The sequence below is a fragment of the Megalopta genalis genome, chromosome 1, assembly GCF_051020955.1.
Source record: "Megalopta genalis isolate 19385.01 chromosome 1, iyMegGena1_principal, whole genome shotgun sequence".
In the NCBI taxonomy this organism is placed as follows: domain Eukaryota; kingdom Metazoa; phylum Arthropoda; class Insecta; order Hymenoptera; family Halictidae; genus Megalopta; species Megalopta genalis.
The window spans coordinates 29,648,976-29,662,007 of NC_135013.1; the positions used below are offsets into that span (position 1 = coordinate 29,648,976).

Sequence of the window (13,032 nt, forward strand, 5' to 3'; positions counted from 1 at the left end):
AATATTGATAAAAAGATCGCGTCACCCAAGCTGAAGCGTGACTCCTCCACACAAATGCTCGCGTATCGAGTGCATACGATTCTTAAAAAATGCACTGTTTCCCCGATTATTTCATTGAAAATACAACGAATCTAATTAAAGCAAGTTTCGTCATCAAGAAAGATCCAGGAACCCAGCGAGACTGTTCGCAGCACCTTTTCGTACCGGTCACCCGAATGCAAATCTCTCTCAACAGATCGCCACCCGATACGAAATCGTCGGCGCAGCCGCGAGGATCGTCTAAATCCCAAGAACAATTAAGCGGTTTACAAGGAAATTTCGCGTGTTATCGTCTCGATAAATCAGGGACGATCGCCGCGTCCTGGAAGAGGACGCCTAGCTTAGTTGGCTGGCATAGGCGGCCGCGGGTGATGTCTCTAGCAGCGACTCCGAACTTTCCCAGCCTGAGAAATTGATGTCCAAGCGAGAATTAATAGTCCAACACAACAGTCATAATTCAAAACACCTGAAGTGTCAACCTGAATTAATAGTGGCGCGCAGCTGCGACAGAACCGAAGGTTCCTTGTTGCAAGGCTGCCCCGCGAGCCGACTCCACAAATCTGTCTCGCCCTCTCTCTCTCTCTCTCTCTCTCTCTCGCTCTCTCTCTCATTTTCTCAGATTCTCTCTCTCTCTGTCTCTCTCCCTCTCTCTGTCCTGGCACTCTCGGAGATTAATCGGTTCGACAAAAGCGGGCGTGGATCGTGAAAAAAGTGGACGGCGGGAGAGGAGCCGGGGTGAGGATCGGGCAGGGGGGGAACAACGTCCGACGACGTTTGCACGCACGTTCTTCGTCAAATTAGAAGCCGTTCGTTCCCCGGCCGATAATTGCGCGGGATGGGCTAGGTAAGGATCGACGAAGCAGTCGGCCCGCAGGAATCTCTCGCCGCGAACCTCTGCGTGACTGTAGATCGAGTTTTGATACGATACAGCGGTTGACCGTGACCCGCGTCACACTTCCACCGGCGCGCTTCTTCCAAGCGGCTTTGGTCGTCGCACCTCGCGCGAAATTCAGGCTAACTTGGCCTGCCGACGAAACCGTGGCTGAACGTCGACGATGTTCTTCTTCGACGTAGAACCACGGCGAACTGGTTGAGACGTTGAGCTGGCTCTCTGTTATTGGGTTGGCAACTAAGTAATTGCCGATTTCAGTTATAGAAGTCTCTCACTCCCATTTTTATGATATCGGTAAATGTTATATTATGAAATTATTATTATTATCATGTTATTTTTTATTATCCGTGAATGTTAGCAACTGGACAAATTGAATGCAGCGGTCAAGGAAAAGCGACCAGAATTGGTCAATCGTAAAGGTGTCATTTCCCAGCAGGACAATGCTAGGGCAATGCTGATTTCAGTTATAGATGTCTCTCACTCCCATTTTTATGATATCGGTAAATGTTATATTATGAAATTATTATTATTATTATTATGTTAATTTTTATTATCCGTGAATGTTAGCAACTGGACAAATTGAATGCAGCGGTCAAGGAAAAGCGACCAGAATCGGTCAATCGTAAATATGCCATTTTCCAGCAGGACAATGCTAGGGCAATGCTGATTTCAGTTATAGATGTCTCTCACTCCCATTTTTATGATATCCGTAAATCTTATATTATAAAATTATTATTATTATTATGTTATTTTTTATTATCCGTGAATGTTAGCAACTGGACAAATTGAATGCAGCGGTCAAGGAAAAGCGACCAGAATTGGTCGATCGTAAAGGTGTCATTTTCCAGCAGGACAATGCTAGGCCGCATACGTATTTGTCCTCTCGGCAAAAATTGATGGATATTGGTTGGGAATCGATGTTACACCCACCATATAGCCCTGATCCCGCGCCATCGGATTACCACTTATTTCGATCCCTGGACAACTCCCTTCGTGGTAAAACTTTTAACGATGACGACGCTGTAAAATCTCACTTAACTCAGTTTTTGGCCGAAAAGGATCAGACTTTCTACGAGCGTGGAATTTTCAAGGTGTCAGAGAGATGGCAAAAGGTCATCGAACAAAATGGAAAATACATTACAGATTAAACTTCATTCCAAGTAAAAAAGATTTGTTTATTTCATTGAACAAATCGGCAATTACTTAGTTGCCAACCCAATACTTCGACGATTTCGCAAGCGCGGGGTCCGTGCTCGCGCGTTCAGTTTCTTTTTTTTCCTCTTGGATACAAAGTCGAGAGATGTAGTACATTGACGCACCGTCATGTTCGTCGAAAATGGTTAACGGAATATTCTGTACAGATTCGAAGGTTCATTCGTCGAATGCGATACGAGTTTCGCGCGTTTCGCGGAGGTACGGTAAATTCTTCGTAATTGATTTGGTCAGATTGTAACACGAAAATGGACAATTTGGGAAGAGGAGATGCAATTGTTTGACTCTTGCGATTTAACATTGATCTCGCGGTGAACGTTTATAACAATAAATTGAAATTATTGTCATTTGCTCAATTTCAATAGTAGTACTTATGAGGTGGATCCATTGATTATTCAACACGTTTAATATAATGACTCTATCTAATAACAAAATGACAAATTATCGTATTATTCTCTCTCTCTCTCTCTCTCTCTCCCTCTCTCACGTTGCTCTCACATCTTTTCTCTCTCGATTCTCTTCACGCAGTCACTCTTCCATCTGCAGTAAATTCTCCCCAATTTTTCTTCAGCTTGTAAACAAAAATGGACAATTTGAGAAGAGGAGATGCAATTATTCGAGTCTTGCGTCTCGTTTTTATTGTTACCGATTGTCGACGACTATAATAAGGAGCCGCGAGGCTCGAATAATCGTATCTCCTCTTCAGAAATTGTTCATTTTTGTGCAAAATCTAAGCGAATTTACTGTATCGTCGGATTCTCTAAACGAAATTATGAAATATTAAACATTCTTTATTTAGTGTCGTAACATATTATTCCTTCGCAAGGCTTTGATACATCATTTATTATATAAAATAGAAATACTACAAGTCGGAAAAGCTAATTTAGATTTACAATTAAAATGGCTACGAGAGCAAAGGGTTAATTTTACCTTCAAATTTCTCGAAATCCGTTAACGTTACTGTGATCTGCAAACGAATGAAGATGACGAAATCATAATAAATATAAAATATAAATATAAAAATTTCAGAAATCTTTCCTAGAAATCTCGCGACGTATCTAGCCTCTCTTAAAACGCACGTCGACCACGTGCGCACATTTCCGACGATGGCTTTGCTCCGGTTGTTTCTCCAATTAAGTCAGAAACGAACCGATCGGCTGGAAATTCCATCGGGACGATTTATCGTTCTAAGCGGCCGCAAAATGCCGAGACTCCCACGGTCGCGTTGAAATTTAGCCGACGAAGTTGGAAATTTCCGTATTTTTCCGGACCCTTACAAAGAGTCTGGTGACGCAGGCAGTCCTTTATTCCTCGCGGCGGTTAAAGGAGCCCCGTTCCTCGGTTTTCGAGCGTCGTTAGCGAGACCAGTCGATCTTTTCCAGCGGTTCCCGCGGCCACGGCTCCTTTGTCAATCATCGAGAAGACCGTAAGAAGATAATTACACGTTGATCGACCATTCCTCGAACGTCCCTGTGGTTTTGCATCGCCGTCGCGCACCACGACCGGATGCTTTTATTTCGATGAGTCACTCCCACACGCTCGACGTTTCGAGAACGGAACAGGTTCGTGAGCCGGTGACTTCGACGCGTGGATTGGCCGATGTGCCGCGAGACCGCCGTGCGCATTCCTCCCCTGCTAGATTCTTCCGTTTCGAACAATTCGTTGCTGGCTTTGCTACGTATTAAATATATAGGCTAAGCGCGGGTATTACTGCGGTTTCTCGATCGAGGCGAAATTTGACCGAGGAAATATTGGGTTGGCAACTAAGTAATTGCCGATTTGTTCAATGAAATAAAAAATTTTTTTACTTGGAACGAAGTTTAATCTGTAATGTATTTTCCATTTTGTTCGATGACCTTTTGCCATCTCTCTGACAACTCGAAAATTCCACGCTCGTAGAAAGTCTGATCCTTTTCGGCCAAAAACTGAGTTAAGTGAGATTTTACAGCGTCATCGTCGTTAAAAGTTTTACCACGAAGGGAGTTGTCCAGGAATTGAAATAAGTGGTAATCGATGGCGCGAGATCAGAGCTATATGGTGGGTGTAACATCAATTCCCAACCAATATCCATCAATTTTTGCCGAGTGGACAAAGACGTGTGCGGCCTAGCATTGTCCTGCTGGAAAATGGCATCTTTACGATTGACCGATTCTGGTCGCTTTTCCTTGACCGCTGCATTCAATTTGTCCAGTTGCTAACATTCACGGATAATAAAAATTAACATAATAATAATAATAATAATTTTATAATATAACATTTACGGATATCATAAAAATGGGAGTGAGAGACATCTATAACTGAAATCAGCATTGCCCTAGCATTGTCCTGCTGGAAAATGGCATCTTTACGATTGACCAATTCTGGTCGCTTTTCCTTGACCGCTGCATTCAATTTGTCCAGTTGCTAACATTCACGGATAATAAAAAATAACATAATAATAATTTCATAATATAACATATACCGATATCATAAAAATGGGAGTGAGAGACATCTATAACTGAAATCGGCAATTACTTAGTTGCCAACCCAATAAGACCTTTTGCTGCCAATAAATTGACATACTCGAGCTATACTTATTATTCTTTAACTTGAACATTTATTTTTCTCAAAATATTGTTTATCAATATTATATTCATTTTTATTTCATTATATTATATTAATAATAATTTACATTACGCTATTAAAGAGCGTAATGTAAAGAAATCATTCGCGCGCATATATTACTGCGGTTGCGTATCTATTACTGCGAGCCAAATACTGCGGACGATCCGATCGCTGCGTGTCAAGGCTGACATAACCCATTTTCTTTTAGTGTACACACACACAACTACGATTCCTCGGATCAAGATATTCTCACTGTATTCTCGCTGTATTAATTCTTTGCCTGAGAGCACAATGGAGGATGATCGTACGAAATATAGTCTTTTCTTTTTGTAGCTGTTCACTGACATTGTCGAACTTTTTATTGCAACCGTAGATGCACAAAGCATTTCGTTACTGATTTCTTAATGGGGCCGTTTTATAGAGTAGTCGAAAAAGTCGATGTCAATTTTGTGTTTTTTTTGTTTTTTTTTTTTTTTTAATAAGGAAGTTACTTCTTACGTAACGTTCGTTTTGACAGCTCTCTTTCGAAACTGTGTGTCGTTTTTGTTATTGCAACGGTGTACGTACGAATCATAATCGATCGTACGAAACGTTTTCTTAATGATGTTGATTTAAAGGGTGGCCGAGAATTAACTGCCTTTGACTCGTTGCTTCAGAAGTTAGCGTAACGATACAGAAATGAGACAACGTAACACGCGGATGAATGAATAGCTTGTAGAAAAAATAGAAACTAATCTATGAGAAAATGCGATCCCGAAGGTACCAGATGGACGAATACTTTCGTTGTTGATTGTAGTTTTCCATCAAGAAGTGGTACACTGAAAATGTTCACTATAATAAAGTTAACTCGTGTAACTAGGTTATCGTGTCATAATTCATCGGATTAGGGAAATGCGTTAACACTCGGACGACAGAGATCCGGATTGTTATTTGGCTATCTATTGTCTGACAATTTGTGCAAATCTTCGAACGTTTCAGCGAAGTTTGTACAAAAATTAACGCGTCTAGAACAGGCACTTCAAGAAATCCATAGAACAAAATTGATGAATGCGATTATAAATAGAAAGGAAATTTTATTTTATTATCGTTTATTTATCTGTATTTATTATTCACATAATATTAACAAATAACTATACAGTTTATGTAATATTACGTGGCTTTCGCTATTTTTAGCGATAAGTTTAATAGATATGGATGAAGAGTTAAGAGTAAAATTAAGGAAATTAAGGGACGGGGGCAGTTGTTTGCGTTTTAGCCTCCTTAACTATACTGCTCCAATAGTTCGCCATCAAACAATTTGTATGCGAATTTATTGAAATAGCTATACAGTACATGCAATAGCACGTGGCTTTTACTACTTTTAGCGACAAGTTTAACAGATATGGATGAAGAGTTAAGAGTAAAATTAGGGCAATTAGGGGACGGGGAGGAGTTGTTTGCGTTTTAGCCTGCTCTCTCTCTCTCTCTCTCTCTCTCTCTCTCTCTCTCTCTCTCTCTCTCTCTCTCTCTCTCTCTCTCTCTCTCTTACTATACTATTCTAATACTTCTCTATTAAAGAATTTGTATGCGAATTGATCCTGCTTTTGCGATTTTTAACGAGTCTTTCGATTTCGTGTTCGACTGAACGCACATTCAGCTAAACGATCTCAATCGGACCTAGTTACATTTTCACCGATAAAGAACCACCGCGCGGCGGTTAAGGTGTTCCAAGAAAGTCACGACGATGACAAAAGAATAACAAATTTCCCCGTGACTCCCACGGGGGAGCCCTAACCCTGCCGGGTTAAGGGCACCGGCTGGCTGCGGAGAGAATGTGGACAATGGCCGGCCGCAGAAGCGCGTGTTTTCGTCGAATATTCGAGCGGTAAGATCGAAGACAACGATTTTTGTCCGGGATCCCTCCCCCCCGCCGCCGGCGGCGAGCCCTCGGCACCGAATATCGATCCGCTGGATCTTTCTAACGAGACAGAAGAAAAAGGCGGATCGACGAAGCGAAAAGAAGAGAAAATAGTCGCTGTTGCCCGACTGATGCAATCTATCGTCCATTAAACGAGTTTCAAGGCCCCTTTAGTCCCGTAACTGCGAGGAACGAGCGCGATCATCGAACACCTCTTTGCGCAACCAGACTCAGCCACAGAGAGGGCCCCTATCTCCGGCTGGATGAGTTAATTATTGTTGCTTGTTAGCGATTAACAATTATGCGAGCGCGAGCGTTTCCTTGGCAAGGACGCGGCCCGCCGCGATACATCAGGATTCTCCCGATCCTGCTCAACGACGCGAATAGAAACGATCCTTATTTATAGAAGACACGATCCGCCGATTAATCTGCCGTTGATCGCGAATTCTTGGATCACTGTCCGCCCTAGCCCCTCCCCGCGCCGCCGCCGTCATCGCCGCTGTCGCTGCTTTTCGCTGATTTTTATCGTTGTGCGCGCCGAGGATAGCAGGTTGGCTTTCTATCAGGCGCCGCTCGTGCCCCGGGACCGTATAATTGCGATCAATCAATCAATCACCTTCGGCGGACCGTCCTTTTCCCCGCTTCTTTTCCGTTATGGCTGCTGTTCGGCCTCCGGGGACGAAGACGCGGAGGCTCACCACGCCGCCGTCCTTCATTATTTCAGACGATCGTTTTTAATTCGAGTGAATGATTGCTATATTAACCCTTGCACTGCAACAACTCGTCATGTACGTGTCATACCTGATCCACCGAAGGCGAACGTTACGTGTTTATTCGAGATCATCGTAATTTGATTCTTCCGTGATCGGAATCTAAGAACGAAAGTAAAATAGAGGCATTGAAGAAAAATTGTCTCGTTTTATCATTGTTGTAAGAACGATGTAAGGAATTATTAAGGATGATATTGTAGGGAATTATAGTTATGTCTCCCTAATTGACGCTCAGATTCTGGAGAAAAAATGGGAAGAAATTTGGGAAGAGGAGATACGATTAATTTGATTCTTGCGCCTTGTTTTTATAATTACCGATTCTCAACAACTATAAAAACGAGGCGAATAATCGTGCCTCTTCTTCCCAAATTGTCCATTTTTCTGCAGAATCTGAGCGTCAGTTAGGGAGACATTACTGTATCAAGGATGATATTATAAGGAATTGTTAAGGACGATGAAGTGCTAATTAACAGTGGCAGTGTTTTTTTCGAACGGGATTCGCTATAATTCAACCAGAGCTCTGACTGAGACATAATCGTGTCTCTTCTTCCCAAATTGTCCATTTTTCTGCAGAATCTGAGCGTCAATTAGGGAGACATTACTGTATCAAGGACGATATTATAAGGAATTGTTAAGGACGATGAAGTGCTAATTAACAGTGGCAGTGTTTTTTTCGAACGGGATTCGCTATAATTCAACCAGAGCTCTAACTGACACATAATCGTGTCTCTTCTTCCCAAATTGTCCATTTTTCTGCAGAATCTGAGCGTCAATTAGGGAGACATTACTGTATCAAGGACGATATTATAAGGAATTGTTAAGGACGATGAAGTGCTAATTATCGTGGCAGTGTTTTTTTCGAACGGGATTCGCTATAATTCAACCAGAGCTCTGACTGAGACATAATCGTGCCTCTTCTTCCCAAATTGACCATTTTTCTGCAGAATCTGAGCGTCAGTTAGGGAGACATTACTGTATCAAGGACGATATTATAAGGAATTGTTAAGGACGATGAAGTGCTAATTATCGTGGCAGTGTTTTTTTCGAACGGGATTCGCTATAATTCAACCAGAGCTCTAACTGAGACATAATCGTGTCTCTTCTTCCCAAATTGTCCATTTTTCTGCAGAATCTGAGCGTCAGTTAGGGGGACATTACTGTATCAAGGACGATATCATAAGGAATTGTTAAGGACGATGAAGTGCTAATTATCGTGGCAGTGTTCTCTCAAACGGGATTCGCTATAATTCAACCAGAGCTCTAACTGAGACATAATCGTGCCTCTTCTTCCCAAATTGTCCATTTTTCTGCAGAATCTGAGCGTCAGTTAGGGAGACATTACTGTATCAAGGACGATATTATAAGGAATTGTTAAGGACGATGAAGTGCTAATTATCGTGGCAGTGTTCTCTCAAACGGGATTCGCTATAATTCAACCAGAGCTCTGCTAATTCATTTACATCGTAACTCTCAATTTCGCAATTTAATTACATTGTATTTCAATTGCATAGTGATTCAACAACGTTGAATCGCCTTGAGTAACTCAATTGTGATTCTGCGAAACTCTCGAGTTCAATTAAAAGACATTTTTATTTTGCATAAGAAAATCCACACGATCTAACACTAACACGAATTCCTTGTGTACATTCAGCGAGCTATGCCAACAGAATCTTCTAATATTTCTCGAACATCTAAGTAAATCCTATTAACCCCTTAACGTGCACGCTCGAGTTAACTCGAGCTAAACTGGCCAAACTGTGCACACTCAAGATAATTCGAGCCGCGTTGTACTTTATGTTGCTATAATTTTTCACACTCGAATGCGATCGAGAATTGAAAATAACAATGTGAAAGCAAAAAAAAAACAATCGTTTTATTGATATTTACGACTTATATCTTCCTTGTGAGCCGCTTTCCGACAGCGTATTCATATTCAGATTCTGATTCGCTCATTTTTCAATATATATTTTACTAAAATATAATGTTAAATAAAATATAATAATAATAATAATAATAATAATAATAATAATATTCTGAAAATTGGAAATCATATCAATTGTATAAATATTTAATATTTTTGTATTTTTGTAATTTTTTTGCCAAGACAACGTTCTAAATAGTGTTTTTTTACATTAAAAAAAAATTGATTTCTTTTGGCCGGCCTTTAAAAAAAAAACTGTGCATTAAGGGGTTAAACGAATTCTGGCCTGTCGAACTAGATCTATCGGACCGCATTCCGAGCATCGCTATAATAAAATGCTGTCTGATTAACGGCGGTGTCCGTCGGCTTTCAATAAGCCGTCGCGAATTATCCGCGAGGAGTCGTTGATCGGACGAATGGCACCGCGTGGCCGGCGCAATTAACGAATGACCTTTCATGACGCGGATCGATTAATCGCCGGCCCGAACGCGTCGTACGCGTTTTCTTTGCGTTCGCGCGTGTTCTCTCTTCCCCCCTCGGTTCTTTATCGCCGCCTCGAGGGCCGCGAACGTGCGCGGGCGAGCGCGAGCCAGCGATACCATCGAATGATCGATAGCTTGGAAAATGATCCCCCGCTTGCTGCCATTCATCGCGGTGGAAATAATTAAACGGACGACTTTGGATTTACAGTAACACGGAAGTGGCCGGCGGATAAACCGCGCTCGAGCCCGCGCGCGCGCGCGCTCTCCTCTGCGATCGCGTCGTTATGCTCGCGACACATACGCGTCGCAAACTCGCCGATGGTGCCAATTTTCTTGCGGCCGAACGGATCGTGGCCGTTTGTTTCGAGCGAATGTATTTAGGCTGCCGAACGGTAACGCGGTGATGGAAAATCTTGTGTCGTCGGTTCCGAACCGCGGAACCAGCGAACCCGAATGCATGGAGTCGTGGTTAGGCTAACTTGGACACGTTTCGTGAAGATAGATTTAAAAGATTGACGATTTAGAAAATGTGCCTGATTTGTGCGAATTTTAATATGGTGCACGATTTGTTCGAATTTAAAAATGGTCAGAATTTGTTCCAATCAAAAAATGTGCAACAGTTGTTCCAATCAAAAAATGTGCACAAGTTGTTCCAATCAAAAAATTTGCACAATTTGTTCCAATCAAAAAATGTGCACAAGTTGCTCCAATTAAAAAATGTGTACAATTTGTTTCAATTGAAAAAAGTGTGCACAAGTTGTTCCAATCAAAAAATGCGCACAATTTGTTTCAATCAAAAAATGTGCACAAGTTGTTCTAATGAAACAAGTGTACACACATTGTTCCAATCAAAAAATGTGCCCAATTTGTTCCAATAAAGAAAGTGTGCACAAATTGTTTTAATAAAAAAATGTGCATAATTTCTTCCAATAAAAAAACATGCACAATTTCTTCCAACCAAAAAATGTGCACAATTTCTTCCAATCAAAAAACATGCACAATTCGTTCCAATCAAAAACTGTGCAAATTCTGTAGTTCTCTTTATCCTTCAAATCGAACGATCTTCAAATTGTTTCAATCAAAAAATGTGCACAATTTGTTCCAATCGCAAAATCTGAAAAATTTGTTCCAATGAAAAAAGTGTGCGCAAGTTGTACCAACTAAAAGATGTGTCCAATTTGTTCCAACCAAAAAATGTGCACAATTTCTTCCAATCAAAAAACATGCACAATTCGTTCCAATCAAAAACTGTGCAAATTCTGTAATTCTCTTTATCCTTCAAATCGAACGATCTTCAATTTTCAATCTCACCAACTATCCAGCAATTACATTAAATTACAATATAATCAGTGTTGAGATCAAACATCTCGAAAGAGTACTTGCAGAAGACTTTCAAAATGGATTCGAACACCTGATTATGTCCGATATTATTAATCGTGTCTTTGCAGCTTGAGACGTCGAATCAGTTTATCCGCAAGCGAGTCGGTATCGATTATAACTCCCCTCGCACCTCGCTGATCCATTCAGGCAGCTCGCCGAAGCAAGCAACGATATTTATTGCGAGAGGGAAGCAGCACTCGCGGTTGGATCCTTCCGGTTTCTGATTTCGCGATCGCCGCTGATAGTTGAACGGCTGGAGCGATGCGAGTTCGATTCGTTCCGCGGAGATAACGTCAGTTTTCGTTGCAGCCCTGCCGGAGATGCCTGGAGCAGACTGGCCACGATGGTGAACCTGTTGGATAAGCTGTCTTACTCCAGAACTATTTTGATCCAGGCCAAGGACGCGGAGGGACGCGAGGACGGTGAGTTTTTGGTGCAATTTTCTGCTATTTTTGCGATGCCTGTGTGCGCGCGCGCGCGCCTCGGCATCGTGGGCGTTCTCACTGTAATCGTGTGATTTTCATTTCTTCAGCGTGAACCATCGTGAATCGTTTATCCCGATATGAAATCTCTTAGTATACATACATAATTTCATTTCCACCATACATGCGTTTAATTACGTGTTTTCTCAGTCGTGTATCTCTTGCTTCCTGATTCTTACGGTTCGGTTGCCCCGTTCGTCTTTTTCTGTAATCTTGTACCTTCACTCATACCTTCGCACGAACTTAATCTATCTTACAATTCTATCACGTTCCTATTTCTAATCTCTATCTTCTTGCATACTCGCGATACGGAATCTTAATACATACAAATGTAGGCTGATCTATCCGATGAATGAACATCCCGGTGAATAAACATATTTTCCGTATTATCTGAGAAAGTTACGTTCATCGTACCTCTTCTATTGCACGCGACATTCTTTTAGTTTTTTATTTTATGCATTATTTCGGTACAAATGACATTCTTGTCATTTCGTAAGAATTTATCTATTTGATATTAAAATTGCACGACCTTCCGACAACCAAGAAAATAGTAATCTTGGTTGTATTTCATACGAAATTATTTTGTAAGAATTTATCAATTTGATATTAAAATTGCACGATCTTCTGACAACCAAGAAAATAATAATCTTGATTATATTTCATATGAAATTATTTTGTAAGAATTTATCAATTTGATATTAAAATTGCACGAGCTTCTGTCAACCAAGAAAATAATAATCTCGATTATATTTCATACGAAATTATTTTGTAAGAATTTATCAATTTGATATTAAAATTGCACGACCTTCCGACAACCAAGAAAATGTTAATCTTGATTATATTTCATACGAAATTATTTTGTAAGAATTTATCAATTTGATATTAAAATTGCACGACCTTCCGACAACCAAGAAAATAATAATCTTGATTGTATTTCATACGAAATTATTTTGTAAGAATTTATCAATTTGATATTAAAATTGCACGACCTTCTGACAACCAAGAAAATAATAATCTTGATTATATTTCATACGAAATTATTTTATAAGAATTTATCAATTTGATATTAAAATTGCACGACCTTCCGACAACCAAGAAAATAATAATCTTGATTGTATTTCATACGAATAATCTATCCGTCTCCTTGTACATGGAAACACCGTAAAATAAGATCAGACAAACTATGACAAAACACAACGCAATAGAGTGAAACGAAATTAGCAGCTCGCGCAACGAATCGAGAAAATATCACGAGATTATACCAGCAATCAACAGCTGTGTATCTGACAACCAAGCAAATATCGTCTAGCAAGGAGTGCACTTAAACGACGCTTAATCGCGTCAGCCGCGTCG

At 40.7% G+C, this 13,032-nt stretch overlaps 1 protein-coding gene across 2 annotated transcripts in view; it reads left to right on the plus strand.

The window, feature by feature from the left end:
• The window catches only part of LOC117218121 (uncharacterized), a 263,192-nt gene that overhangs the window by 149,403 nt on the left and 100,757 nt on the right, over positions 1-13,032 (plus strand). For both annotated transcript variants that reach the window (XM_033466254.2, XM_033466255.2), the window contains exon 20: positions 11,507-11,619. In XM_033466254.2, the coding sequence (XP_033322145.2) occupies positions 11,507-11,619 (113 nt within the window). The remainder of the gene's footprint in view (positions 1-11,506; positions 11,620-13,032) is intronic.